The sequence below is a fragment of the Glandiceps talaboti genome, chromosome 2 (assembly GCF_964340395.1).
Source record: "Glandiceps talaboti chromosome 2, keGlaTala1.1, whole genome shotgun sequence".
Taxonomy (NCBI): domain Eukaryota; kingdom Metazoa; phylum Hemichordata; class Enteropneusta; family Spengelidae; genus Glandiceps; species Glandiceps talaboti.
The window spans coordinates 12,540,015-12,553,658 of NC_135550.1; the positions used below are offsets into that span (position 1 = coordinate 12,540,015).

Genomic DNA, 13,644 nt, shown 5'->3' on the forward strand with positions numbered 1-13,644 from the left:
TTACTTTTAATTCATATTTCAAGACCAAAATACGAAGTTGAGCAAGTACACCTCGGGATTTAATAACTTAACCATTTCCAGAGTGCAACGATCATATCATTAATCACACTACAAACTAATTACTCATAATTTTGCTCACTCAACAATTCAATACGTACACGATTATAGTAAACAAAATATATGTTATAGACATTGCAGGCCCTGTATGGGCGATTACATCTTTGTCCACATTTAGAATTTGATATGCTATATCTTTTGTAACGCTTACAAAATTATTACCCATGAGGAACAGAGAAAGAATTGAAATTTGTTTGATGAGTGTGTGCGTCGACCATGTATACGTATATGTTTAGCCATACTGACGCTTGTTGTATTTTAATCATATATGTGAGAGTAATTAGAAATTCGTATTTACTTCTTTGGAATACGAACGCAGTCATACAAGGGACGTTGCATAATGGTAAACACCAGCCGTTGTCAAAAAAGCCTAGTTACTTTGTGTCAATACATGTCATCCCTAACTTTTTTTTTATTTATGTATTTATGTATTTATTTCATTATTATCGTCACGATAACAATCGATCCCAGGGACCGATAGAGATTATTTAGACGTTAAGTTGACACGGAATTTTTCATTTTACCTGCAAAGGCGATTCAACACACATCACTTTAGGTACACATATATACGTTCTACAACGAATTGGGTGTTTGTGTGTTCATCTATGGCAAATAATATGGATAGTACCAGAAAAGGCGAGGGTGAAAGTGATGCCAAAGGTAAGCAGTGTTTTAGTGTCACAACTTTTTCCCCTGTCTGTTTTTGTTGTTACTTTTTGCATTCGTTCTAATTGAATGTTCTTCTGCATTAATAGATTGTTGATAGGATTAAAAGCTAATGCTCTAGACGAAGAATGAAATTAAATAAATAAAATAAAATTAACTAGTAACAATCACAACATTAGCATATATCAGAAATAATAGCAATTAGGTATACCTCATTAAAGTGTCAACTTTCTCACATAAAAATGTCATAATTCTTTATAACCTCACGAGTTATGTTGACACAGGCTTGTTTGCCAGTCCGTTCTACATCACATGATGACATCCAGTCCCAAGGGTGATTTATTTTTGCTATTATAGTGTATAAGTACAGACAGCAACTATAGAACAAAATGTCAATCCCCTTTTCATATAGATATAGATAAAAGCTACATCAACAAGCTTTTCAGGACATGTGCCCTTCTTATGTTTTACGTATGAACCAAATTATATTGAATTTGGAGTGTGGAAGTAATATAGCCTAATTACTTAAAATCATTAATTATGCAAATGTCATTATGTCATTAAAACTACAATTTATATTATCAAAATTTATATGACACATGCACTTCGTTATCATCAATGTATGTACCAAATTATATTGAAATGTGGATTCTTAAGATATAGCCTAATTACCGAAAACATAATTATGTAAATAGCTCATGATGGCTGTTTAACAAAACTAGTCAATTCTAGGCATTACTCTAAAGAATATGTGCACCAAATTTCGTTTGAATTGAAACAGTCGTTTTTGAGAAAACGATGACACAAACAGACAGACAGACAGACAGACAGACAGACAGACACACACACAGTGAGACACAGGCAGACAGACAGACAGACAGACAGACAGACAGACAGACAGACAGGCAGGCAGACAGACAGGCAAACAGAGAATTTTCATATATCCTTCCTTACGGAAGGTCAAAATGGGAACTGTATTTCAACCACTCATTAGTATTGAACAGCTGTCCTAACTTAACATTTGTGGATTTTCATGTCAGGAGAAACATGACAATATCAGTTAGATTTAGTATATAGTTTGGCAGTACTACTGGTAACCCACTAAAAAGAAAGGACACAGTGCCCTTGACATGTTTGGGTTAGAAATGCATGGTTCGTGACAACAATAGAAGAAAAAAAATTATACATGTATTTTATGAATACATAGACATTTTCATTGAAACATTCCATTAATTGGATATCAAATTTGTAGTTTTGAGTGGAAATAAAGAGAACAGATTGATTGGCCACTCAATCTGAATATTTATTATTCTTGGTATCCTTCACGTCTGTACAATACGATATCAACGAAGACGTCAGTAAACTTACAGCGGGTAAAGTTTGTATAAAGGGCCATTTACCACAGTGCAGTGGATGAACGCAGTTTTGTTTATTTTGTGCAGTTCCAAAATATACATTAATGGTGGATGGTCTGACGTTACACTAGTTTTTACCTCCCGTAGGGGGGGGGGGGGTGTTGTTATGCTTCTGAGTGAGTGAGTGAGTGAGTAAGTGAGTGAGTGAGTGAGTGAGTGAGTGAGTGTGTATGTATGTGTGTGTCCATCTGTCTGTCGACACGATATCTAAAATAAATGCTGCATCGATTCGGCCTAAAAAAACAATTGGCTTTAAATTTCAGATAATTTACTACAGGAATTTATGATAAAGACGTTCATGTGTCCTTTAAAGCTTCTAATCTTAATTTCCATATTTAATGATTTTTCGATAATCAGGTAATATGTTCAGAATGCAAGCTTCAGATTTCATACCGTTTCATACAATTAATTTTCCAATTAAAGGGTATATCTTGTATAATAGATATAGCTCAAAACTTTGCATTCAAACAATGTGTGTAGGACCAAATATCTGTGACTTTCAGTTTAAATTTGGTTGTAGCATGATATACAAGATCTACACAGTACTATGTCTACACTTCAGTGAAGTCAAGAGTGAGGTGATATACGTACCTATATGCTGTCACTCTATTAAAAGGCAATCATTTTTTAAAATCTGAAAAATCTGTGGCTAGAAAATCCCCCTCAATTCCCCAAAGCCAGGGAGGGAATATATCAACACTTGGGTCACCTTGTTTTCACTTGGATATCGACGGTATGGATATGGCCGGTCATGATGGTTACAAACAGCATCGATCGACGGCCAAATACCATTATACTATACTCATTCAGGTCCACATGGGTGCATTGCCAACTGTGGTATATCATTATTTTAGCACATTTACGTTGATGTCTAGACCAATCAGATCGATAGATACGTACCGTCGATATACCGGTATAATATAAATGCAAGTATTGGCGCTGCAAAGTCAACTTTCTCTTTCTCTTTACTCATAGAGAAGTGTGAGAACGAAGCACATTCGACCAAGAAGCAGTATGAAAATGATAACAGCCGATGGGTCATCAATGACATAAGAATATTTGTGGCATTAATATTCAGTTTGAGACTTGTCTATTTCATCTGTAGCAGCACTTCGATCTCAGTTTTGACAACTGTTGAAAAGAGATACAGGTGACATTATAATTTTCCTGCTCCTGAGACAGAACACTCATATCACCACAGACAAAGATATTGATTCCCTGTCTGTGTTATCAAATAAATGGACAAACACACACACACACACACACACACACACACACACACACACACACACACACACACACACACACACACACATACATACATACATACATACATACATACATACATACATACATACATACATTTTCTCCTCTCCCAGCTGTTACGGGTGATACAGGATGGAGTTCATGTAGAGATCGTAGATTACTCAATATGCTCAGATTATGGAAACATTTGGCTAATTTAGATGAACACAGAATAACTAAGAAAGTGTTTCTATGGGATTGTTCCTTGAATTATAATAACTGGTCCTCAGAAATTTTTAAACTCATAGTCGGTATTGATTTGCATGAAGACGTACTTTTTAATTTGGATATTAATGAAAGTAAGGAGCAAATCTTGCGGAAAACCTCTGAAACGTGGTTGGAGAATATTTATCATAAACCGAAACTACGAACTTATGTTAAATTTAAGTCAAATTATAAAGTGGAAAAATATGTAATGTTTAACTTAAGTCGTAGTCAACGGTCGTTAATAGCTCAGTTGCGTATGGGTATCCTACCGCTTCGTATTGAGACTGGTAGATTTAGACGTGAACCATAAATGATCGACTTTGTAGATTTTGTAATATGAATGTTATTGAGGATGAAAGCCATTTTCTTTTTGATTGTCACCAATATGATGAAATACGTCAACAATATCTTGGTCAAACATTTGTAACTATTCAGGGGATGCAAAATGAGGAGAAGTTGGAATATCTTTTTTCTGGTCCAGTAAGACAGCTTGCAAATTTTGTTGAGAAGGCATTTTATAGAAGGAGAGAGATTTTGTATGTTTAATTTCGATGAGATTCACTTTTATAACTTATCTATTTATTTCTCACTTTCTGTTATTGTATTTATTAAGATGTAATGGTGACTTATAAGTCCATAGGGCTGGGCAACTCGTTAGAGTTGCAGGTCACAATAATAAATAAAATACTACTACTACTACTACTACATACATACATACATACATACATACATACATACATACATACACACGTACGTACGTACGTACGTACATACATACATACATACATACATACATACATACATACATACATGCATACATACATTTGAACCACCTTTGTATTCCAATGACTGCTATGTACGTATGACTGTCGCGGTTTAGTTTACCATATATTTATGTAATAATTCATTTGTCTGACATATTATATCCAATTTCATTCAAACGTGTTACATAGGTGACATGCTATATGGTACATGTATGCATAACTGTGTTTGGAAATGTGCAAATTTAGCTGAATTGTAGCCACATTTGAAGGGAATTCTTTTTTTTCTTTTTTTTAAATAAGAAGACTAGTTTGAAGTATAATCTATGTTTTACATTTGCAGCCTTACAGCAACCCAGCAAGGATACATTATATCAGCCGGGAACCTGGCGACGCTGTGTACTATTCCATTCATAAGTTTTTTCATCGGTAAACCCTCGAACCATCGTCCACGCTGGATAAGTTTTGGCTTCATTCTGTTCGCCGCATCAAACATTTTCCTAATCCTGCCATACATTTTATCACAACCATACGAGTTTGACAAAGTTGGAAACTTTTCATCCGCAGCCGGCAGTCAATCTCGTGGCCTATGTAATTCAAATATATCAACGCCAGATTGTAGTAACGATGAAATCGCACAATCAGAAGATAACGCAATAGCGTACCGTTTACTTGTAACTGGTAAGGTATTTGGTGGTATCGCACAGAGTTTCATATTCCCGGCCAGCTTTTCCTACATTGATGACTTCTCCGGGAAAAGTACTGCAATATATTTGGGTAAGTTGACATGTGAGGTAGCGGTCACCCATTAAATCCAAAGCATTGTATGTTTATAGGTAAAATCAGCGACTCATTTAATTATGTTGATGGTACGTGTTTGAATTTTGATGACACGTCATATTGTTGGGTCAGGTTTGTTTGTACTTAGTCTAGACTTGTAGCGAAATCTTGAGACCTACTTACCTAACTTGTTCATTATACCAACCTACATACAGTCCATTTAATGTTAGTGTTTTCTGGCTCTGTTTGATATAACCACACATAAACCATTAGTAAACTGCACACTTTGAGATAACGCGATCATAAGTTCCTGCTACATTTTGTCTAAATGGAGTAAGTCATTTAAACTATTGCAACTAGATGTAGACACGCATAGCCAAAGTTTTAATGTCCGTATTGGTGTATCAATGAGGCACATTAGTTCATTTCATTTAGACAAGATGTGTGCAAGAAACTGCATTCATTCATTCATTCATTCGTTCGTTCGTTCGTTCGTTCGTTCGTTCGTTCGTTCGTTCGTTCGTTCGTTCGTTCGTTCGTTCATTCATTCATTCATTCATTCATTCATTCATTCATTCATTCATTCATTAAATCTTGCTTTCTTAAAGAGTAGAATGTACAGTTTTTTGGTTTCTACTTGGTTGGATCAAACTGAGCCAGTGAACACTAACGTGAAACCCGCTGTACATGCCTCTTTCAATTGATTTAAGTCATATAGTTCATACTATAGGTAAATATACTGATTATGCACAGGGTCACACTACTCTATTGTTGTTCTTAATTGGTCATTTTGATATAAAATGGTATATTTTTAATCACTAAAACAACCCTTTTCTACTTGATAAACCAATGTAAATATAAACATGGACCACTTATTTGTTTGCAACTCAATAATTGCGAAAAAGTAATATGTGTAAATATTGTAATATGTGTCTTTGGGTTATTGTACGCAAGGAAATGATCTGCTAAGAAGTAACCAAAGTGTCACGCCCAAACATAGTGCATGTTATGTCACTGTTCTTTTTAAGTAGGAAAAGACAACAAAGTTGATTTTATTATTTATAATCCTAAATGAATATCAAGTTCTCACCCATGTTGCCACTTTAATCCTGTTCTCCAAATCCTCAGGTTTGATAGATAGTGCTGTCGGATTAGGTATCCCACTAGGTTTTGGCGTGATCTCTCCAGCCACTCTCACATTATACGTCGACTTCAATCGTGTGGATATGTCAGATATTAACATAGATGATTCCGACCCTAGGTGGGTTGGTGCTTGGTGGCTGCCGATAGCTATATGCATACCAATATTGGTTATTTTGGCATGTCCACTTGTATTTTTCCCTAAGTATCTGACAAACAGGGATACAGATAATGCCGAAAAGGGAGAAGAGAAACTTAAGTCCGAAAGAAGAAGAGAACAGGGAAATCACATTTTTACCATTAGAGGTAAAGCATCTAATTTAATTTGATGTGTTACGAAAATTTTTTGTTTGTTTATGTTATGCACTTGGATGTTTGAGAATGACACTAAAACAATTTAATCAAAATGGTATGCCAAGAATGGCACGTCATCAAAATATGGCTAGCAAAACGGCACATTCTCAAACTATGTGATATTTTCAGCGATCAAATAGCTGGAAAAGGTGATAATTAAATGCATATAAGCTAGTTCAAATAAGAGGCCTATTAATCAAATCTTTCTTTATATGCAAAAGATTTTAGAATAACGAGTGTGGGCATGGTGAGTGGGGACGAGGATAGGCCAAAGGTCGAGGGCTCTCATAAATAAAGAATAAGCTTAAGGTAGTCATAGTATAGTAAAGCTGGGTCATTGAAACCAACATGAGAACAAGTTACAATTGTTTTAGAAAAAACTCACCAGATTTCAAATCATCACTTTATTACATGGCACCTTGTTGGAAAAGATAGTAATAAATCTCAAAACAGTAAACAATTTGAAACAAAAAACAATTTTTTGTAATGAAAGAGAGTAAACAATAAACAAACAACAACTATTTATAGACAAATATGGCCAATTTCAAGCCCCAAGAAACTTGCAAACGTATTCCAGAGAAATATATCATTAATGGTCTCTCTTTTCAGGTCTTCTACGATCGGTATTAGCCATGCTAAAAAATCCATGTTTCCTGTTGACTGTGTTAGCTTATACGATAAATACTCCTGTTGGTTTTGTATTGTTCATGCCGAAATACTTTCAGAAGGATCTAGGATTCACAGCCAGTATGGGAAACATGATTATGGGTAAGGAATTATACCTTGAGAATTAACGTTTTGTTAGGAATTTTTAAAATGATATAAAAAAAAACTGGCCTGGAATAATTCATATTGATATTTGAAACAAATGGACACAAATGAACACTTTTACTTTGCGATAGCTTCTTGGATAGATCGTACACGTCTGCCCTCCCGTTAATTTTCTGAAAGAAATATATATGGAGACATACATGCTTATCTATATTCCAGGATTCCTGTGGTTATTTCCAAACTTTCCGACTGGAGTACTGATTGGTATTATGATTAAGAAGTTGAAACTTGGAATGCTTCGACTAGCCAAATTGGTTTTGATGATTATTGCTGTTATTATAATAACCAATGCTCTGGTCATAGCTTTACCCTGTGAAGGACCCTACTTTGAAGGAACTAAGTCAGTGAATTTACCACATTTTTAACTGCAAGTCTTCTGACATCGTTATGTTGTACCATACTTCAAATAAAAACTTCACTGTTAAATCTAGTTGTACTTCTCTACGTCCTATCCCATTGTTTCAACTGTACTCTCAATTTCAATTAGCTGGACACCTGTCACAGCGTGAATCTGTCTTCAAACTTGTTAATCATCAATGAAACTGTCCCCAGTGTTGTTAACTATTTTACAACTTGTAAGGTAAACACATGTGCTGCAAGGCCTAAGAGTTCGTTCAATTACATATGAACACCAGTCCTGTTGCGCAGTTAACTGTGCGTATAAACAAATCATCTATATCTTGACTGGGTTTTGAACACCACTATGCACGTTTATATCCAAAGACATGCACAGAGGGGGGCAAAATTACTATTTAAATGTCAAAAACTAAATTCTTTACTTAGGCTTCAGCCCCCCCCCCCCCCCTGTAACTAAGTTGGCCAAAATTGAAATTGTTTGAGACAGCACAATCAATTTCAAATCAGCCCCCTTAAGTAGTGACGACAAAATAACTCTTTTATTGACACTTTACTGTATTTGAGTGCCATGCATTTAGGGAAAATTCTTCCATTTCTCTCAATTTGACAACATTTTTATAAATATTTGTATTTAGGGGTACAAAACAGACCCATCAAAAGTAAAACCATTTTTGCATGATGGGAACTAAAATGGCTCAAACGTCCTAGCTCCAAAGTGAAGCAATTCAATTTTATATCCTGCATTGAACTATTGATTTCGCCACTAATCACTTCACTATTTGCATTGAGATGAGCTTTATATAGAATGTTAATTAACATGATAACTTGTAAGTGCACAGCAGTTACATAATACAGCTGCAGGAGAAATTGCTGATGTTATCAATGGGGAGAAACGTTTATAACTCTTCACCTTTGGACCATAACCCTGTGTATACTTGCCAAGTTAATGGATTTAACACTGGACTTCTTTCTGGATTTTGTTATTGAATTTGTTACTGCATATGATGATGAGTAATTGCAACAACTCACCGAATTGGCATACAACTTCGTTATAGTACAGGTCCTCGCCCACTTAATGGATTTAACAGGCAATTTGGGTAGCCATCTGTCATTTTCTCCTAATTGGCTTCACCTCGGATAAAAGAACAGGTGGTTACTCCAAAAGTGTCCTGTTAAATCCACTAAATGAGCTCGGACCCGTACCATGACTATCAGTTTTTTACGGTGTACAAAACAGTAAATGGTATACACATTAGACCATGAATATTTTTCCCCCAAACATCATAACGGTTAAACCATTGGGTTGCGGGGAGCAGGAGGCATTGGTAAAAAATCAAGGCCATTTTAGTGTCAAACTGTAGGATAATAATTTTCATTCACAGAGTAGTAGTGGCACACGTACAGCGTCCACCATCAGTCTGTCCTGTGATAACATTTGTCATCCCTATCGTGTTAACACAATGTGGCATAGTGATGTATAAATGGATGTCAATTGTTCTCATTAAGTATATATTTAGAATTGTAACTTCTGACTTTTATAACGGCTAATCTTCATCCACACAGGTCAGGACAAACAATGGATTTACAGTGCACAGACTGTGACTGTTCACTAGAACATTACCAACCAGTCTGTGGATCTGATGGATTGAATTACTACTCACCTTGTTACGCTGGATGCGAAACTGCAGTCAGTGATAAGGTATACATACTTTAACACAATATGTTAGTATGAAATTAGATTATTGTACAGTACAGTCATGTATTGTACACTCTAAGGGCTTTGAATATTCTCATATTTAAAATGACATTGTACCAAAATTATAAAAATAACCTAATTTATTAAAAGCAAGAAATCATCCAACAATATCCAATGACTCAAGCTAAATATTTTGATAAACTTCCTTTGGCTGTTAAAAGTTTGTCCCTTCTATCCGTCGATTACTTTACAACCTGTAATTAGAGATATTAAAATGCTTGATGACAGCAATTGGCGTAAACATCTGTATTTGTTTCAGAATTTCACTGACTGTCACTGTATCAACACCGAGAATGGTGACTCTTCCTTTGCTGATGGGGGACTCTGTGCCTTTCCAACATGCAAGTACTTCACCGCATTCCTAATTATTCTGGGTTTCTTCGCTATCGGTAATAGCTCTATGAGTTTACCCACAACGATTATAACCATGAGGTAAAATAAATCATAATGTCTAAAATGTTATACTGTGACACATCCCCTCTGAATGATACATTGCAGAAGTATTAACTTTCATTACACCATGAGTAGCCAAGTTATATAAATAGATGTATTCTTGAATATCATCTAACAGTAAAATTATGGCCGTTCGAATGTCACTGTCTACATCTAACACGAGTATCATTCCTGAAAATAACACTTCAAAGACATTAACCTTTGAACAATAAGTGTACCTGTGTATTGTTCTGATCAATAAATGATAGGCGGCAGTATAATGTACACAGTCACGTGCTTGACTTTGAAACGTTTCAATTTCAACCATATATACTTCTAATTGAAATATCAGCTGTTAAAATGTACAAACTCGTCAAGTAGTCACTAACGATGATATGAAAATTTAACTCTATCATCAAAAACGACACTTGTTGTATACACATTCCCATTGAAGTGAACCATAATATCATACACTTAGCTATTGAGATATATAAATCCATGTCACTGTCTGTAGTTTTCTTGACATTGTTTTAGGTCTGTTGATCCACACCTGAAATCGTTTGCCATGGGTATGAGAAGTGTCATTTTTGAACTTTGTAAGTATATCATAACCTGTCACGAGTTTGTAAGGCAAAAGTAACAGTTACTGTACACTTTTGTACCTTGCCGATACTTCATCGGTTCAGTAAATATTGAAAATGAATCTGAGTTGTCAGCATTTGAAATCTTCAATACATAATTTGCAGAGACATAAATAGTGTTTATATAATCTATCGATCTATCTATCTATCTATCTATCTATCTATCTATCTATCTATCTATCTATCTATCTATCTATCTATCTATCTATCTATCTATCTACCAATCTGCCGACCAGCCGAGTGATCATTGAAATAATCAACAAACAAACCAACCAACCAACCAACCAACCAACCAACCAACCACCCAACCAACAAACAATCTCTTTCCAACAAATGTAAATTAAACCATTTCCATGCATCCGATTTGGAATATGCACCAAGATTGAAAGAAATTGATAAAACAAAATGTAACAATTATGCTTATCATGTTACTTAATTTATATACCGTACTTTTAAAAATGAAATCTGCAAATGAAATAAAATGGTATGATAAAGTAACGTAACATATAGATAACTTTCAAATTATAAATGTAGGCTAAAATGTAGTTGGGGACACAATACAATGGAATATAGAAACTTTTAACCACATAGTATATTATTATGTATAAAATATAAATTTCCTTTCTTTTTATTTTAGTCACCTTAGTAACTCCACTCATAACGGGCCTGCTAATCGATTCTACATGTATTCTGTGGAGAGAGGAATGTGGAGTGCAAGGAGCATGCGCACAATACGACAATTTCATGTATCGGGTGTTGTTTATGGGTGTCAGTGTTGGTTTCAGTGGTGTGGCATTCTGTATTATGGTCTTGTTATTGTTTATACTAAAGAGGAGAGAAAATACGTCAAACAATATTGATGATGATTCAAGCTCTTTGAAGGGAAAGGAGGACGGTGGAAATGGTGTGCAACTTAAAGCAATCAAGGTGAGTTTAATTTCTCATGCAATGTACCTTCGTTTCTTGTGTAAAGTACCTTATAAAGAATTTTGCAAGAAAATACAAGTTATACAAACAAGGACACTCACTTCATTTATTCTATAAGTGCGAGTTGAGGGCGTAATCATAAGCCTGGCATGCAAGGTGGGTGATGACTAGTTCGCGATGACTTTGTCTAAATTGGCTACCATCCATCCTCTTCCAAATCCACCGAAATTTGGCTCACATATGTACATCATATATATAGTACAATGACATTCGATATTGATATTGAATGGTTCCCTTATATAGAGTATGGAGTCATATCGCTTTCTTTAAGTATTTAGGACTGATTTAGTAATTCATACTAGCAACAACTGAAAAATATCATTCGAAACATAACATTTCATTCAGTCTAAACATAGTAAAGAGATATTCATGTTCTTGTTTTATTAGTTGTGGAGACAGGTGTACAATTATTACGTTGACGCTATATATATATATATATATATATATATATATATATATATATATATATATATATATATATATATATATATATATAACTCGGTGAGTATCAATCTGCTAAGACAGTGCTCTATACTGCAATGGTAGAGCGCAATAGTTTTGGTAGTACTGGAACTCTTTCTTGGTTGTAACTCGGAGTTTCACGCATTGTGCGATCATCAGACAACAGTTACAGCCAAGAAAGAGTTCCAGTACTATCAAAACTATATATATATATATATATATATATATATATATATATATATATATATATATATATATATATATATATATATATATATATATATATATATATATAACTCGGTGAGTATCAATCTGCTATAAGACAGTGCTCTATACCGCAGTATCGGGTATAGAGTAAAGGTATATATATATATATATATATATATATATATATATATATATATATATATTATATACATACCACTGTCTAATGGAGTGCTAATATATATCGATAAGTTGTTTTGTTCTTTGTGTAGAACTGTGATCAAGGAAACCCAGCTTATGTACCTGAATAAGAAGATTGAAAGTCCATATTGATTTGGAACGTGTGTTGTCCCGGATACGTAGCATACCGAATTATAGTGTAATGCATGCTGGCTGCATTTGTATTTAGTAAATTTGCGCGCCAGTGATATGTATATTTAGCATGTACGACCTTTGGAGAGAAAGTGCTTTGCATTCAATTCTAACACCACTAATTCTGTCTTAACATCAATTTGTTACATTTCTGTTAAGCTCTATTCTACCTGTTGTAATTTCAAAAGGGCTATAAAAAGCAATAAAAAGCAAAAATGTATGGTTTGTGTAAGAAGCATACCAGACTGATAAAACCTGTTCCTGTTCATCTCTCTCTCTCTTGTGACCCTGAACGCTGTCTCTGTGAGTATGTCTGGTCAGTCAGAATGATTGTCTCTTGCAACTGTTCTCGATACACTAACATTACCAACCAATCTCGTCACAGCTAATGGTATATCCTCCTATATATTGTATGACTGATATTGACCAATAAAATAACTAATAATTAAGTATAATACAGGTTCAATTCTATTTAGTGATTTTATCAGGACACTTGTGTGGGTCAAGTACTAGTATCAGTTATTTTTAATCTTAGGAGAATCTGACACGTGCGTCGACCATGTACACGTATATCTTCAGCCATGCTGACACTTGTACTTCAACTTACATATCTGAGAGTAATTAATTCGTGTTTACTTCTTTGCAATAAGAATGCAGTCGTACAAGAGACTGTGTTATATTATGTGAAATAGGAGATACCAGGAGGCGTTGTCAAAACGTCTAGTTACTTCGTGTCAATATATATGCTTTCATGTCATCTGTCACTGTTTTATGTATTCATTTATTTCATTGTTATCTTTACGATAACAATCGATCCAAGGGGGGCGGGGGGCGATAGAGAATATATAGACATTCAT

General features: G+C 34.7%; 1 protein-coding gene across 1 annotated transcript; it reads left to right on the top strand.

The window, feature by feature from the left end:
* The first annotated feature begins 734 nt into the window (after positions 1–734).
* LOC144444351 (solute carrier organic anion transporter family member 2A1-like) lies at positions 735–12,726 on the top strand. Its single transcript, XM_078133768.1, has 11 exons — positions 735–777; positions 3,174–3,348; positions 4,815–5,248; positions 6,380–6,697; positions 7,355–7,513; positions 7,736–7,916; positions 9,497–9,632; positions 9,949–10,121; positions 10,656–10,717; positions 11,400–11,689; positions 12,688–12,726. The coding sequence occupies exons 1-11, from the start codon at positions 735–737 to the stop codon at positions 12,724–12,726; spliced, it is 2,010 nt and encodes a 669-aa protein (XP_077989894.1).
* Positions 12,727–13,644: the final 918 nt, after the last annotated feature.